Consider the following 15,933-nt stretch of genomic DNA (forward strand, 5'->3'; position numbering starts at 1 on the left):
AAATTAAAATAATTCTGAAGCATTACTGCCCATCCATTAAATTGGATAAGGTGACATAAAAGAAAAATGACAAATGCTGGAGGGAATATAGGAAAAATAGGATACTAATATAATGTTGGTGGAACTGTGAACTAATTTACCCTTTCCAGGGAACAAATAGGAACTATTCCCACAGTGCTAAAATTGTATAAACTTTGGACCTGACAATGCCAATAGCAGGTCTATTCCCCAAAGAGATCGAAGAAAGAGAAAAAGCACCCATAAGTACAAAATATTTATACTAGCTCTTTTTGGGGTGTTAAGAAACTTTTGAGAAGATTTCCATTAATTGGGAATGGCTGAAAAAGTTATAATATATGAAGGTAATAGAGTAAGATTGTACTGAAAAAATTATGAAGTCCATGGTTTCAGAAAAACCTAAGAAGACAAATAAATTGATGTAAACGCCTTAAAAGAAAGCAAAAGACCAAAGATTCATTTTCTCTCCTCCATAGAAAGGTTGGGTATAAATGGATATAAAATGCTACATACAAATGTCAGGGACATTCATTGTGCTATTCTACTTTTCTACAAGGGAAGGTGCTACAGAATAGGCAATATATAAAGGACTGTAATGTGAAAAACAAAAGGCATCAATAAATTTGAGAAAGAGAGCAAGAAAGCAATATAGCATTAAGAGCAAGGAAGAGGAAGAGAGAAAAAGTAATAGAGCGAGAGAGAGAGAATAGTGACACAGAAGCTGATAAATAATCACAAGGAAATAGATTAGGTGATATAAATATGAATGGGATAACTTGCAGAAGAGGAAAAGTTTCACAAAGTGAAGGTCTGAAAGTGACAGTGTGGAGTGAGCTCTATGCCAGTTCCTCCTCCTCATTTAGTATATCAGGGAATATGAGAGAAGAAAACAGCCAGAACTGTAGCAGGCAGCAAGGAAGGAATTGTCTGGAGAAAACCTGAGTACCAAAAGATGAAAAGAGTGGAAAAGGAGAAAGATGAAAGAGTTTGTAAATGATAGAATGGGGATTTCAAAGAATACAGTAAAGGAAGAGCTGGAGGACAGGACTGGGAAGGCATAATTCTGAGTTGGATAGAGATGAGAAGATTGGAAGAGGAAAGAGGGGAAAGAGTTTTGCCCAGACATAGAACGGAAGAAATTCAAGAACCATTCAGCAAGACATATAATGCCCTCTATTTTGCATTTTACCTATGCTGTTACCCATTTCAGTTTCTTCATCTGTAAAATGGAGAAAATATAAGTGTCAGAATGGTATAGCGGGCAGATAATTAGCCTTGGATTCAAGTCCTAAACATCATGGTTGTTTAGCCCTATTATATAGATCTTTTAATCTCTTAGTTTTCCCAGTTTCACCCTAAGCCTAAGTAAACTACAGAATGGTTTCTGATCCACATTAGTCAAGGGAGTTTCCTTATCCAGAGGTTTCCTAAGGGATAAGGGAATTGGACCTATGATTTCACCAGTATAAGGCTCTTATAGTGAGGAAATTCTTTCTTAACACTGAGGTCAATACCTTCTTTGCATTTTACAGTTTCAGAGACTTACTTGCTTAGAGGTCTCAGAAGTTAAGTGATTTACTGAAGATGATGGAGCCAATATGCGATTGAAGCAAGCTTTATTTTGGCTTCAAGGCCAACTCTCTACACAAAGATGAAAATACAGATGTAGACCTCACCCTCCACCCCAAATAGCACCTTTCTTACAGTTGTTGAAGCTGTGGATCAAATAAGAATGTATGCAAAACACTCTGCAAACCCTAAAACACTACACAAAAGTTAGCTATTATTAGTTCTTTCAGTAAGGCAAATGTAACTCTGAAGAAATATGGCTAAAGATTTCATTTAAAAACTAACACTAGCAAATCATAAAAGTTCTCCTTGATTCAGTATGATATAAATAACAGATTTCTATTACAAAGTCCAATAAGGGAATGAGATACAAAGTTAAGTATAATAAAGAATATAACATGTTCAGTGAAGTGCAAAAAAAATTGCCATGAGGTACAAGAGCAAAGATTATTGTCTACAAGGGAAATCAAGAAAAGCTTCAGGGAGGAAGTGACATTTGAGTTGAGAACTCCAACTCTTTACAATTAGGAAATGACTTGGCATCTCTTTTCACATCCTGCATTTCTCACTATTTCTCAAGATCTCTCCCTCCCTTCCTCCCTCTCTTCCCGCTTCCTTTTTCTCTTTTCTCTTCCTTCCCCCTCTTCCTCTTTGTTCCTCTTCTGTGTATATCTGTCTCTATTGCCTCTTTGTCCCTGTCTCTCTCTCTCTCCATCACCAAGGATGAGGTAACCTTCCAAATTGATGTGCATGCAACCTAAAAATAAAAGATAACAGCAAAAAATTTTAAGGAAAACAAAGATACTTTAAAAATTATGGCTGGGAGAATTTTTAATCTAATGAGAAATCATAAATATCAAAAATAGATAATTACAATTACAAAGTTTTTGCATTAATCAATGAAGCTAAGAATAAAAATATTGAATGGGAATGTATTTAATAATTCTCATAAAGGACTGATATACAAGCTACATTGGAAATTAACACAAAAATATAGAATAACAAGAATCATGCATAATAAATAAATGATAAAAAGTGTATGAACAATTCTCAAAATAAGAACTACAAATTATTTACCACCTTATGAAAGATTATTCCAAATCATTGATAATAAGAAATACAAGTTGAAACTATCAAATTTCATTTCAAAGCCATCAAAATTGGCAAAGGTGAAAAAAGTGAAAATAATCACAGAGGCAATGGGAAGACAGGCATATTAATATATTTGATAAAAGCTATGAATTGGACCCACCATTCTGGAAAATGTTTTAGAAATTTTAAAAGTTACTTAATTACCCCTTTGATCCAGAGATTTTCCTGCTAGGCACATATCCCAGGCTCAAAGAGGGCAAAGACAGAAAGATTCCATCTATATCAAAATATATGTAACAGAACCTTTTGTGGTAGTAAAGAACCAGAAATAAAAGTAAAAGGGATAAATGATAGTACAAAAATGGACTTAAATAATTTGCTGGAGTTCTGTGGGTATAAAAAGAGGATTACAGTTTGTCTGATAAGCTTAAGTTCAAATCCTTTCCAAAAGGAGTTCAAACCATTGGATGGCACCTAGTGTGCAATACTTTTAGATCTTGTAAGGCCCACCAGAATTAGCTTTGATTTTTATCTTTCCTAAATCCTCTCAAATCCCCATGTGCATTTATCCATTTCTTCCTAATCCCACTGGTACCAACATAATAGATCCTACCTGCACAACTGACAGACTTTCCTATGTCCACTTTTTCACCTTCCTACAGTTGCAGCAATATTTCATATTTCTACCTAAATTCATCTTGCTTATAATACAAATCGGGTTGTTACATGATGACACTGCTCAAAACAATTTAAAAATTCCTCACCATATATTGAATTCCTTGGCCATTCATGGTCCTTCAAGATCTGATGCTATCTTACCTTTCTGGCCTTTTCTCATATTCCTACTCTACATTCCAGCCTAAATAAGCTCATCAACTATAGCATGCTCCTGATCTCCCCATCTCTTTAATGAATGACTTTACTAATACTGTTATTTAGGCCACAAATTCCCTTTCTTCCCCCAAAATTCTGCCTAATGAATTCCTTTTGAAAGCTCAATTCAATTCAAAGATTTATTTCTAGCAAATCTTAATATTCTGAAATCTGCCAAAATCTATTCCTGCCTTAGATCTTCCACAACAACACTTTTAGTGCAGTTATCTAAGTGTCCCCTACTCCAGGATACGCTCCATAGAGACAAGATCAATATCTTACTTAAAATTTGCCCATTATTATCCAAAGGATTCTTCAGTTGATACTTCCCTACAGTACAGGGATAACAGTGTCATAGAATTTCGCCACTTTAGAGAATTCATTCAATAAATGGCAAGCATATGAATTATGTTTAAAACCTAATGAAATAATGTACAATGCTCTGTCCAAAGGAAGTGCTTAATACATATCAAATTTAATTTAATTTTAAAATAGAAATAGTCTACCAGCTTTCTAATACCAGTCTTCTTAAAATTTCCTCCTCTTTATCTTAGTCACTGACTCTGGAAAGAGGCAACAATATACTTTTTAATTTCCCTTTTCCTTCCCTGCCCTCCAAAAGTATACAATGTCAGAAAACAGAGTAGACCTATATAGCTGCTTTTGGGATTGCAATCCCAATCTGAGTCTCCTAATGCAAGGCTACAGGCAAGGGAGTGATCAACATGCTTTCCCATGTACTCTGCCAACTCACTTCAGGTGTTAGTCAATCTAAAACTTCATTACTAGTTAGTCTGAGCAGCATTTACAGAGGAAAAGACTGGATAAAGTATGTGGCAATACCTCTTTCCTTTAATATTACTAAACAAAAACTCCCCAAAAGTGCCAGACTCAACATTCTGATGGAGCACAAAGACATATTAGCAACTTTATAAAAGGGAAGGATATGACATTATTATCAAATCTGCAAGAGACAGAATTCTGAGTGGTAATGAAGTTTTAGATTGAGTCTCATATAGTGTTGAGTTTTTTTTATGTTCATATAACTACTGTTTGACATAAAGCATAACTAGGTGGAAGAGGCCAAACAAAAAACATACTTCAGTGTTTGAATAATAGGATGGTCTTATTCAAAGTCAAGTCTTCCCAAAGATATGGTTTCTAGTTTTTCTACATAATTACCCCCTCTCCCCTCACCCAATCATTTGCCATTCAACGAATTTTGAAATTTAATAAAATTATTTTACGTGTTTGTAAGCATTTTGAAGCTCTTTTTTCCTTTTGGAAATGAAAGTATCATTTTTGTGAAAACTCAACATGACATTATGACCGAAGAAAGGATAAAAAAGGGTATAGTTGTTATTGTCATTTTTCATCATGTCCAACTGTCCATGACCCCATTTGGGATTTTCTTGGTAAGGATACTAGAACAGTTTACCATTTCCTTCTTCAAATCATTTTATAGATGTGGAAAATGAGGCAAAAAGGGTTAAATGATTTGCTCAGGATCCCACGGCTAGCAAGTGTCTAGACCAAATTTTAACTCAGGAAGATGAATCTTTCTGATTTCCAGGGCCAATACTCCACTGGGCTACATACCTGCCTATAAAAATAATTATTCTAATCACAGAAAAACTGCTTCAAGTATATAAACAAATTAATACATGCTTTATTGCTTCACTGAATAATATTTGTTGAATAATAATAATTCATACAGCTTTTATATAAAAAGCAGACCTACCACTTTCCATCTTTCTTTGACCAAGATACCAACACTGAGGATATCTGGTTGCTCTCCTCCCCCACTCATCGCAATCTCCTGATGTGGTAGATCTACTACACAGGCATCCAGCTCCCAAGGGTGACTTCCATTTAACCTGAAGCACGAAAAACAACAGCAGCATATTAGGGTTGACTAATTAACACAAGTTGTACTTCAGCAGTAGGAACCATTACCTTAATTAGATTGCTTTGCTGAGGAAAAAATACCCAGCACTAACTCAATTCCAAAAATAGTATTTAATGGATTAAAAAACATCACTTATGTTTTCACATTAAAATGCCTGAGATGCCTTCTGCTAGACTTTCCAAAAGATATTGTTACCAAAAAGAAACTGTTCATAATAATTTATATTAGAGGGACCCAGTGGCACAGCAGTAATTCTGTCAGCAAGTCTACTTGCTGATCTTGTAAATCACTTGTCTAGGCACTATGTAATATTATAAAATGTAAAGAAATAAAGATGCTTAATAAGTATATAGCAAAGATTACTTACAGTTTAGAAAGCAACTTTACATCAATTATTGCACTTGATCCTCTCAATAATCCCATGAGAGAATCAGAGCAGATATGCTCAAGTTTCAGATGAGGACAGAGATATGTTAAGTGGCTTCCCCTAGATCACAATGCCAGTAAGGGATAATCAAGGCTTAAACACTGGTCTTCATTCATTCTATGAATATTTATTGAGCACCAACATAAGCAAATGATACTTTGGAACATACCAAGACAATTCAGAAAGTGACCTCCTTCATATGGATTATAAACTCTATTATGATAAAGGGGTTATACAAATAAGTATAAGATAAAAAATAAACATAATAAAAGGCCTGTGAAAGTAAAATAATCAGAATACAAAGTAATGTTAATTCAAAAGCTAGCAATTAAGGTTTTAGTTGTGTGTTGTTGTTGTTTTAAGCTTCCTTAAGGAAATGCATGTTAGATGGCAGAGTACAGAAAACAACTCAACTGAAATCTCCCAATATTTATCTCCAAACAAAATTAACATAACTTCTAAAATCAAATTCTGGAGCAGCAGAGCCAACAGTCAGCATGAGCTATTTTCCCAGCGCAATACAGCTTAGGAGGTAGAAAGGAGCAGGTCTATGACACTAGAGTAGATACCAGCCTAGAGTGGCTGTGACCAACTGCAGCAGCAACTTTGGGAACTCTCAGTTCAGAGACAGTAAAAGAGAGGCGGTTCCAGACAACTGATCAGAAAGAGATTATGATGGGCTCTTTGCTGGCACGGAATATTGCTAGTGATTGTCACCTCTAATGCCCATACACAGTTCTGTTCCACAGTTAAAAGGCAGAGAGAAGTACAAGGGAGTAGGAGCCATATCATAATATCAATAATAATCAGCAAAAAGGAGTGCTAGTACTTGCAATTGCAGGAGAGCAGGGACAGTTATCTCTCTTAGATCCATTTTTTAAAATCAGTCATTTTTGTGAAAAGTAGTAACCATACCTCTCTTTAAATGAGACAACTCTGGGAGCAGCAAATACTGACAGACTCCCAGAACTAATTCTGAACACAACACACAAAAAGACTCAAATTTGGCACAGTGCCTCCTCACTTGCAGGTAAGCAAAGCCCAACTTGAATGTAAAACTCAAAATCAAGAAACAGGCTGGAAAAATAAGGGGAAACAAGAAAAAGAACTTTACCAAAAAATCTACTTTGGTGACAAGGAAGAATAGGAAATAAACTCAGGAGACAACAATAGCTACAATTAATACTGAAAATAGCTACAAAAAAAGCCTCAAAAACCACAACAACAACAAATTGGATCCTAGCTTAGCTGGAAGAGTTAAAGAGATAGGAGTAGGTAGAGGAAAAATTGGGAAAAGAAATGAGAGTAGTGAGAGAAAATTATGAAAAAAAAAAAGAATTAACAGTTTGGGAAACAGGATACAAACAATAGTGAAAAACAAAACAAAACAAACATAATTGGCCTAATGGTAAGAGGCACAAAAATTCACTGAAGAAAATAATTCTTTAAAAATCAGAATTGGACAAGGAGAAACTAATAATTACACAAGAAATAAAGAAACCGTAAAATAAAGTTAAAAGAATAAAAAAAGAAAAAAAATTGAAATATCTCATCACAAAAATGACTGATTTAAAAAATGGATCTAAAAGAGCCAACTGCACTACCTAAAAGTTAATATCATAGAAAGGGCCAAGACATCATCTTTCAAGAAATTATCAAGGAAAATAATCCTGTTATTCTAGAACCAGAGGGCAAAATAGAAAAGAAATAAAATAGAAAGAATTCAAACTTCACCTTCTGAAAGATATCCCAAAATGAAAACTCCCCGGAATAGTATAGCTAAATTACAGAGTTCTCAGATAAGGAGAAAATACCAAAAGCAGCTAAAAAGAAACAATTCAAATGTTGTGGACCACAGTCAAGATCACACAAAATTTAGTGGCTTCTCTGTTGAAGAAACAGAAAGCATGAAATATAATATTCTGAAAGGCAAATCAGATGGGATTACAATAAGGAATAATCTATCTAGCACAATTGAGTGTAATACTTCAAATGAAAAAAAAATCGATATTTAATGAAATAAAGGACTTTCAAATAAATATTCCTGATTGGAAAAAACCCAGAACTGAGTAGAAATTTTTTCACAATACTCAAGAGAAGCATAAAAATGTAAACATGAAAGAGTAAATCATAAGGGACTCAAAAAAGTCAAATTATTTACATTCTTATATAGAAAGATGATACATGTAATTCCTAAGAACTTAATCATTATCAGGGAAATTAAAAGAAGTCTACATAGAGAATATAATAAGTCCAAGTTCATTATGTTGAGTTGAATTCAAAAAGATGGAGGGACATGAAAGAGGGATACACTGGGAGAAGAGGAAAGGAAGAAGAGTGTAAGAAAGGTTTTACAATAGAGAGGGAAATGGAGGAGAGAATTGATGGACAATGCTTGATTTTCACTTTCATCAGAACTAGTTCAAAGAGAAAAAATACAATATATAATCAGTTGAGTATAAAAATGAAGAAAATCAAAAGGGAAATAAGAAGGGAAGGGAATAATAGATGGGATAATAAAGTAGGAGAGATAATTAAAAAGGGCAGATTAAGGGAAGCAGTGGCCAAAAGCAAAACAGATTTTAAGGAGGAACAGGATAAGAAAAGAGAGAAGGATAAACAGAAGAAAATAAATGGAGAAAATGTTTAACTGTGAAAGTGAATGCAATAAGCTCACCCATAAAACAGAAACAGATGGCAGAATGAATTAGAAATCAGAATCCAGAATATTTTGCCTGTAAAAGACACATTTGAAAGACACACACAGATTTAAAATAAAGAGATTGAGCAGAATGTTTTTACTCTAGATGAAGTAAAAACGGCAAGACTAAAAATTATGATCTTAGACAAAGCAAAAGACAGACCTAATGAAGAGATAATGAAGGAAACTACATTTTGCTAAAAAGGTACCATAGACAATAAAGCAATATTTTTTACATCAAGTTTCTTTGATAAAAGCTTCATTTCTCAAATATATACGGGAGTCAAATTTATTATTTTTTTTAAAAAGAGCCATTCCAGAATTGATAAATGGTAAAAAGTATATAAACAGGCATTTTGTAGAGGAAAAAAATCAAAAGTATGTGAATTTATAGGAAAAAATTCTAAATCATTACTGATTTAAGAAAGGCAAATTAAAAAACTCTGAGGTTCCACCTCACACCTATCAGAAAATACAAATGTTGAAATAAGTGAAGATAAATAGATATACTAATAACCTGCTATAATTGTGAACTGGTCTAATCATTATGGAATATTTTAGAACTATACCCAAAGAATAATAAAACTATATATTCCCTTTGACTCAGCAATACTACTACTGGGTTTATACTCCAAAGAGAACAAAGAAAAAAGAAAAGGACCTATATGTATAAAAATGCTTATCTTTTTGTAGAGGCAATGAATTTAAAACTGAGGGGATAGCCATTAAAGATGGATAAGTTTTGGTACATGATTGTTTTGAACTACTATTGTGCTAATAAGAAATGATGAGATGAATGGTTTCAGAAAACCCTGGGAAGACTTATATGAAATGATGCAAAATAATATGAGAATCACTAGGAAAGAATTGTGCACAGGAACAGAATATTGTAATGATGATCAACTATGAAAGACTTGACTATGTTGATCAATACAATGACTCCAAAAAATTCCAAAGGACTCATGATTTTAAAAAATGCTATTTATTATTTCCACAGAAGCCTGATAAACTCTGAGTACAAAGTGAAAGATAATTTTTTCACAATTTCACATGTTTAAAAGATTCCATTTGCTTGCCTTCTCAGTAGGTAGGAAAAGGGGAAGAAGCAGGGAAATAATTTAGAATTCAAAGTTTAAAAAGAAAAGAATGTGTAAAAAATAATCTTTTTTTAAAAAGAGAGAAAAATGGGAGAGCTAGAAGGAAGGAGAAGATTATAGGTAAAGGAAATAGCCTGTAGCTAAGTATAATGGCAGTGCTTTCTTCTAATTAATCAAAATTAATCTTCTAATTAATCATGTCCAACATCTTCCTCTTACCTATATAGCAACTTATAATTAAGGAATTTATACTAAGTTCAAATGCATGCTTAAAATTCATAAATGTTAGAAAATATATTAAATAATAGGAAGAAGTGACAAGTTCAGACTACTTTCTTGGAATAAATTCTTTCTTTGGACAATTTCTCATGAACTAAAATATCCTAAATTTAACTCAATGGCTCTTGATTAATTTCACAAGTATTAAAGCACTTGTAAATCTACACAGCTGTTGTGCTGACTTCATTGCTGTATGCCTATGAAAATTGGACAGTCTATCAATGACATGAGACATACCATGTCTCAGGAAGATACTGAAGATTAATATACTAGATACTTTAGTCCTTTCTAACATTGAATTATCAAACATTCAAACTGTACTGCAGAAAACCCAACACTGGTAGGTTGGCCATGTAGCTCAAAGATCAAATGCAAACCTGTAAGGTTAACGGATGTTAGATTTCAGCATAATAGAGTAATGGAAAGTATCTCACTCTTATTTCCTGAGTTGGACTGGTTCTGAAAAAGGAGATAACTGAACTAGAATTTTCTCATATCTTCAGCTAGCCTTCATAATAAGGATATTTTTAATATCCTGGTCTAAAGATTTACAAAGAACTCTACAATTCCTTATAAATTAGTACCTTTGTTCTAACATTTCAGTCACGTCCAACTCTTTGTGACCTCATTTGGGGTTTTCTTGGCAGACATTGGAATGATTTGCTATTTCTTTTTCCAATTCATTTCACAGATGAGGAAACTGAGGCAAATGAGGTTAAGTAACTTGCCCCAGCGAGTGTCTGAGACCTGATGGAAACCAGATGAATCTTCCTGACTTCAGGCCTGACATTCTATAGGCTGTGCTACCTAACGCCCCCCTTAAGATAACATAATAACACTAATTCAGACATCACTAATTTAGTATATGAAATAATGAGGACATGACAAAATAATAGAGTTCCCTCTAGGCAACACTCCTAAAATGAAGCATTTTGAGTGGTATACACTGACAAATAATACAAAACTATCTTATTAGAATTTTTGCTGCAAAAGTATTTTTATATTTAATTAAAAAATAAAGATGTTATATTAATTTTATCATACCTTTAGAACTATCATATTTTCACTGCCATAACTATTAAAATCAAGACTGCAGGCTTCATTCAGTTTTTATACAAGTCAGATCTGAGAGGAAATATAGCCTATATCTGAACCAAAATCACATACATAATACTGAAGGAAAAATCTGAAGTTAAGAGACAATTCTGAATACTCTTTAAAAAAATGGAATAGTGACTACTTGTCAAGCACAACAGGAATTTCTTTTGGGTATGAATTGAACTAGTTGGTTGCTCAAAGTCCCTTCCAATTCTCAAATTCTGATTATATACTTATTATATAATTTTTAAATGATATTAATAATAAGAATATTTCCAAAAAGTTGTGTTCTGATGAAAAAAAATCTTGTTTTTCAAAAACTATGCTGATGTTCGGCAAGTAAAAGCTCTAATAAGTGTTACCTTTCTGAGTCTACTATCTGAGAGAATCAACTAAGTATAGAGGTATTCATTGCCAATACGTTAGCCATCAAATGGTGAATTATTTGACCTGGAAATCTAAGAGGATAAAAATGTAAAAAAATTTCAACCCTGAGTAGCTCTCTCCTTCTGCTTTTGCACAGGTGATTAGAAGTATGTTAGGAAAGAGTAAATAATGAAATAATGAAAATATGAAATAAGATTATATACTGAAAAAATCATACAGTGGGAAGCAGAAAATACTAAAGAATCAGTTTTTAGACCATCTGTAAACATTAACAATTCTAGGGATTCTAAATGTGAGATCTTTTTCTGACAACAACAAAAAATTTCCATACTGTTGAAGAAATAAAACATGTCAATATCCATATTCTCATGATAAATAAAACCAAAAGAAAAACATTGTAGCTAAATCAAAGGATGGCTCAAAGATTCTCTTTGTAGAGATAAACAAGGAAATTAAACGTTTTTCTTTGTGTATCAAAAGGTAACAAGGTACATCACTGATGTAAGCTTTGGTCATCTCATCTTTCAGTACTTACGCTGTATATAAATAAAAAGACTACCATGAAGAAAACTGAAGTTTTTTGAGCCAAAATCTGCTGCAGATGAAGAGGAAAAGAAATTGTATAAAGAACTGAGCAAATGCTCCCCAACTAAGTCAATATATATTTGTGGCTTTAATATAAAGATGGCACAGGGGACAATGGGGAAAAGTACGTTGGATAAATATGACTAATGTTTAAGAAATGGAAGAGGCTAAATTGAACACACAGAAGTCTCATATCTTTCAGAGATACTTTCATCCAGAAGGGTCACGAGACACTACATATGGAAAACATTATAGGAAGAGAGGAAGGAAGGAAGGAAGGAAGGAAGAGAGAAAAGGTGGAAGAGAGGAAGGAAGGGAGGAAGGGAGGGAGGAAAGAAGGAAGAAAGTGATGGAAAGAAGGAAGGGAGGGAGGGAGGGAAGAAGGAAGAAAGAAAGAAAGAAAGAAAGAGAAATTAATGGCTTGACCTCAAAGAAGAGATACAAGAAGATATTTATTCCCACTACTTTGGAGAGGTGGAGCTAGGGATCTATAAGTGAGAATCAAAACTTCACTTTTCCTCTTTTAAAAAATGTATATAAGATATGTGTCTCTGGCATGGGAGAAAGAGGAAAAGATATAGGAGAAAGATAAATGATAGTTAAAGATAACAATTTTTTTCAAAAATACATGAAACCGACAATATATGAGATAATGCTTATTAGAGGAATCAAGAGAACACAAAGAAACATTTAAATATGAAAAAAGTAGTATTTGAGTAACTGGGGTATTTCTCAAAGAGTCAGGTATTTGCTCTGATTCTTTTCTGTAGGTCATACTTTCTGGTCTTTGGTGAATCATATGCATTTTACTGAGATGATGCAGCAATTCTTGATTGGTCTGCAATGATGAGAAGTGCACTGAAGATAAATGTCAAAAGCTAGGAAGAACCATTTAATTGGTGAAATTTATGGGTGAAATGCCTTTTGTCTTAAGTGTAATGTAGAGTTGGTAAACAGTTCATTTACTCCAACACTATATGCTTATCTGGGTCAGGCACTGCAGATGCCCACTGCAGATGGACAACCAGTTGGGCCCAAAATTGAACAGGAGGAAGAGAGCAGGATGGATTACACTGGGGAATCTGTACAGTCTTTTCAGTCTTTTTAATGATCCTAAGCTGCTCGACCTAAAAAACAAAATTTTAATACAAATGTTTTCCGAGTGATGCTTTATGGTTTTTGAGTCTTGGAATACATCACAATCTTTGAAAAATAGTCAAAGATGGAGATAACCTAAAGGGCAATGAAAAGTCAAGACAGTGGATACATTTGCTATAGTATTTCCAGTGAAATATAGGAATAATGAATGAGAGCTCAAGTTCTGTACTTTTTTCTAGAAAATCTAAAAAGATTTAGAGAAAGGTCTCCAATACATTGAGTGAACATGGACAAGAAACAAACAGGATAGAAAATCATGAAAAGGTGAAAATCTGCTATGGTGGAAAGAATACACAACAGCAATATGATCACTTCAATCCCCACTATTATCTAACATTGACACTATTTTAGCTGTTAGTTTAATGGTATTTCTAAACTGTAGCAGCAGCCTTTTCCTGACAGTTTGTAAGGTATTATGCATTAATCATATCCAGGATTTAAATTCCAACAATATAAAGCAAAGTCATTCACCATGAGTTCCTAATTTTCATTTTCTCATGTCACAATCCTTTGATATCCTTCCATACTCTCTCCCTTTTAATTCCCATCCCTGAAGAAGAAATGGTCATTATCCTTACCAAGGCCAAACTTGCTAGATGGACTTACCAAGGCCAACCTGTCTTGATTTTATTGACTTCTGTGTTTTCCAGAAGATGTTTCTTACTGTCACATTCTTTCATCATTATCATCATTCTCTCCAACTCCTGGTTCCTTTTTGCTACCTATAAACACACTTATCTCCCTCAGTTTATTATTATTATTATTATTATTATAGCTTTTTATTTACAAGTTATATGCATGGGTAATTTTTCAGCACTGACAATTGCAAAACCTTTTGTTCCAATTTTTCCCCTCCTTCCTCCTCCCCCCTCCCCGAGATGGCAGGTTAACCAATACATGTTATTTATGTTAAAGTATATGTTAAATACAAAATATATATATCCATACAGTTATTTTGCTGTACAAAAAAAGAATCAGACTTTGAAATAGTGTACAATTAACCTGTAAAGAAAATCAAAAATGCAGGTTGACAAAAATAGAGGGACTAGGAATTCTATATAGTGGTTCATACTCATTTCCCAGAGTTCTTTTGCTGGGTGTAGCTGGTTCAATTCATTACTGCTCTATTGGAACTGATTTGGTTCAACTCATTGTTGAAGAAACCCACGTCCATCAGAATTGATCATCATATAGTATTGTTGTTGAAGTATATAATGATCTCCTGGTCATCAGTTCATGTAAGTCTCTCCAGGCCTTTCTGAAATCAACTTGTTGGTCATTTTTTATAGAACAGTAATATTCCATAACATTCATATACCACAATCTATTCAGCCATTCTCCAGTTGATGGGCATCCACTCAGTTTCCAGTTTCTGGTCACTACAAACAGGGCTGCCACAAATATTCTTGCACATACAGGTCCCTTTCCCTTCTTTAAGATCTCTTTGGGATATAAACCCAGTACTAACACTGCTGGATCAAAGGGTATGCACAGTTTGATAACTTTTTGAGCATAGTTCCAAATCGCTCTCCAGAATGTCTGGATGTATTCACAATTCCACCAACAATGTATCAGTGTCCCTGTTTCCCCACATTCCCTCCAACATTCTGCATTATCTTTCCCTGTCATTCTAGCCAATCTGACAAGTATGTAGTGGTACCTCAGAGTTGTCTTAATTTGCATTTCTCTGATTAATAATAACTTGGAGCATCTTTTCATATGGCTAGAAATAGTTTCAATTTCTTCATCTGAGAATTGTTTGTTCATATCCTTTGACCATTTATCAATTGGAGAATGGTTTGATTTCTTATAAATTAGAGTCAATTCTCTATATATTTTGGAAATGAGGCCTTTATCAGAAACTTTTGACTGTAAAAATGTTTTCCAAGTTTATTGCTTCCCTTCTAATCTTGTCTGCATTAGTTTGGTTTGTACAAACTTTTCAATTTGATATAATCAAAATTTTCTATTTTGTGATCAAGAATGACCTCTAGTTCTTCTTTGGCCATAAAATTCCTTCCTCTTCCACAGGTCTGAGAGGTAAACTATCCTATGTTCTTCTAATTTATTTATAATCTCATTCTTCATGCCTAGATTATGAACCAATTTTGACCTCATCTTGGTGTATGGTGGTAAGTAGAGTCAATGCTTAGTTTCTGCCATACTAATTTCCAATTTTCCCAGCAGTTTTTGTCAAACAGTGAATTATTATCCAAAAAGCTTAGGTCTTCAGGTGTGTCAAACACTACATTGTTAAAGTTACTGACTATTTTGTCCTTCGAGCCTAATATCTCCCTCATTTTTTTTTTTAAATTTTCTGTATCCCAAAGACATTCAAAATAGGGGAAAGAGGTTACCTATTTGTACAAAAATATTTTATAGCAATTCTTTTTGAGGTGGCAAAGAATTAGAAATTGAAGGGATGCCCATCAATTGGTGAATAGCCATATAAGTTCTAGTATATGATTGTGATAGAATGTTATTGTGGTATAAGAAATGATGAGTAGAATTATTTCAGAAAAAACTAAGCAAGATATATATGAACTTTGCAAAGTTAAGGGAACAGAACATTGTGCAGAGTAACAGAAATATCATGCAACAATCAATTGGGAAAGACAGCTATTTTGAGCAATACAATTCCAAAAGATATATGATGGAAAATGCTATCTGCCTCCAGAGAAAGAACTAATATAATATGAATACAGATAGAAGCATATTTTCTTTACTCTATTTTTCTTGG

The 15,933-nt window shown here is 33.6% G+C and overlaps 1 protein-coding gene across 3 annotated transcripts in view; it reads right to left on the reverse strand.

Annotated features, from left to right (window-relative positions):
• Positions 1-15,933, reverse strand: part of TTBK2 (tau tubulin kinase 2) — a 251,713-nt gene that overhangs the window by 205,447 nt on the left and 30,333 nt on the right. For 2 of the 3 annotated variants that reach the window (XM_051977162.1, XM_051977161.1), the window contains exon 2: positions 5,294-5,429. In XM_051977162.1, coding sequence (XP_051833122.1) covers positions 5,294-5,362 — 69 coding nt within the window. In that variant the 5' untranslated portion in view covers positions 5,363-5,429. Of the gene's footprint in view, positions 1-5,293; positions 5,430-13,799; positions 13,874-15,933 lie in introns of those variants that run through there. The other variant, XM_051977160.1, reaches the window with a different exon arrangement.

This window comes from Antechinus flavipes, chromosome 2 (genome assembly GCF_016432865.1).
Source record: "Antechinus flavipes isolate AdamAnt ecotype Samford, QLD, Australia chromosome 2, AdamAnt_v2, whole genome shotgun sequence".
NCBI classification, from domain to species: Eukaryota; Metazoa; Chordata; class Mammalia; order Dasyuromorphia; family Dasyuridae; genus Antechinus; species Antechinus flavipes.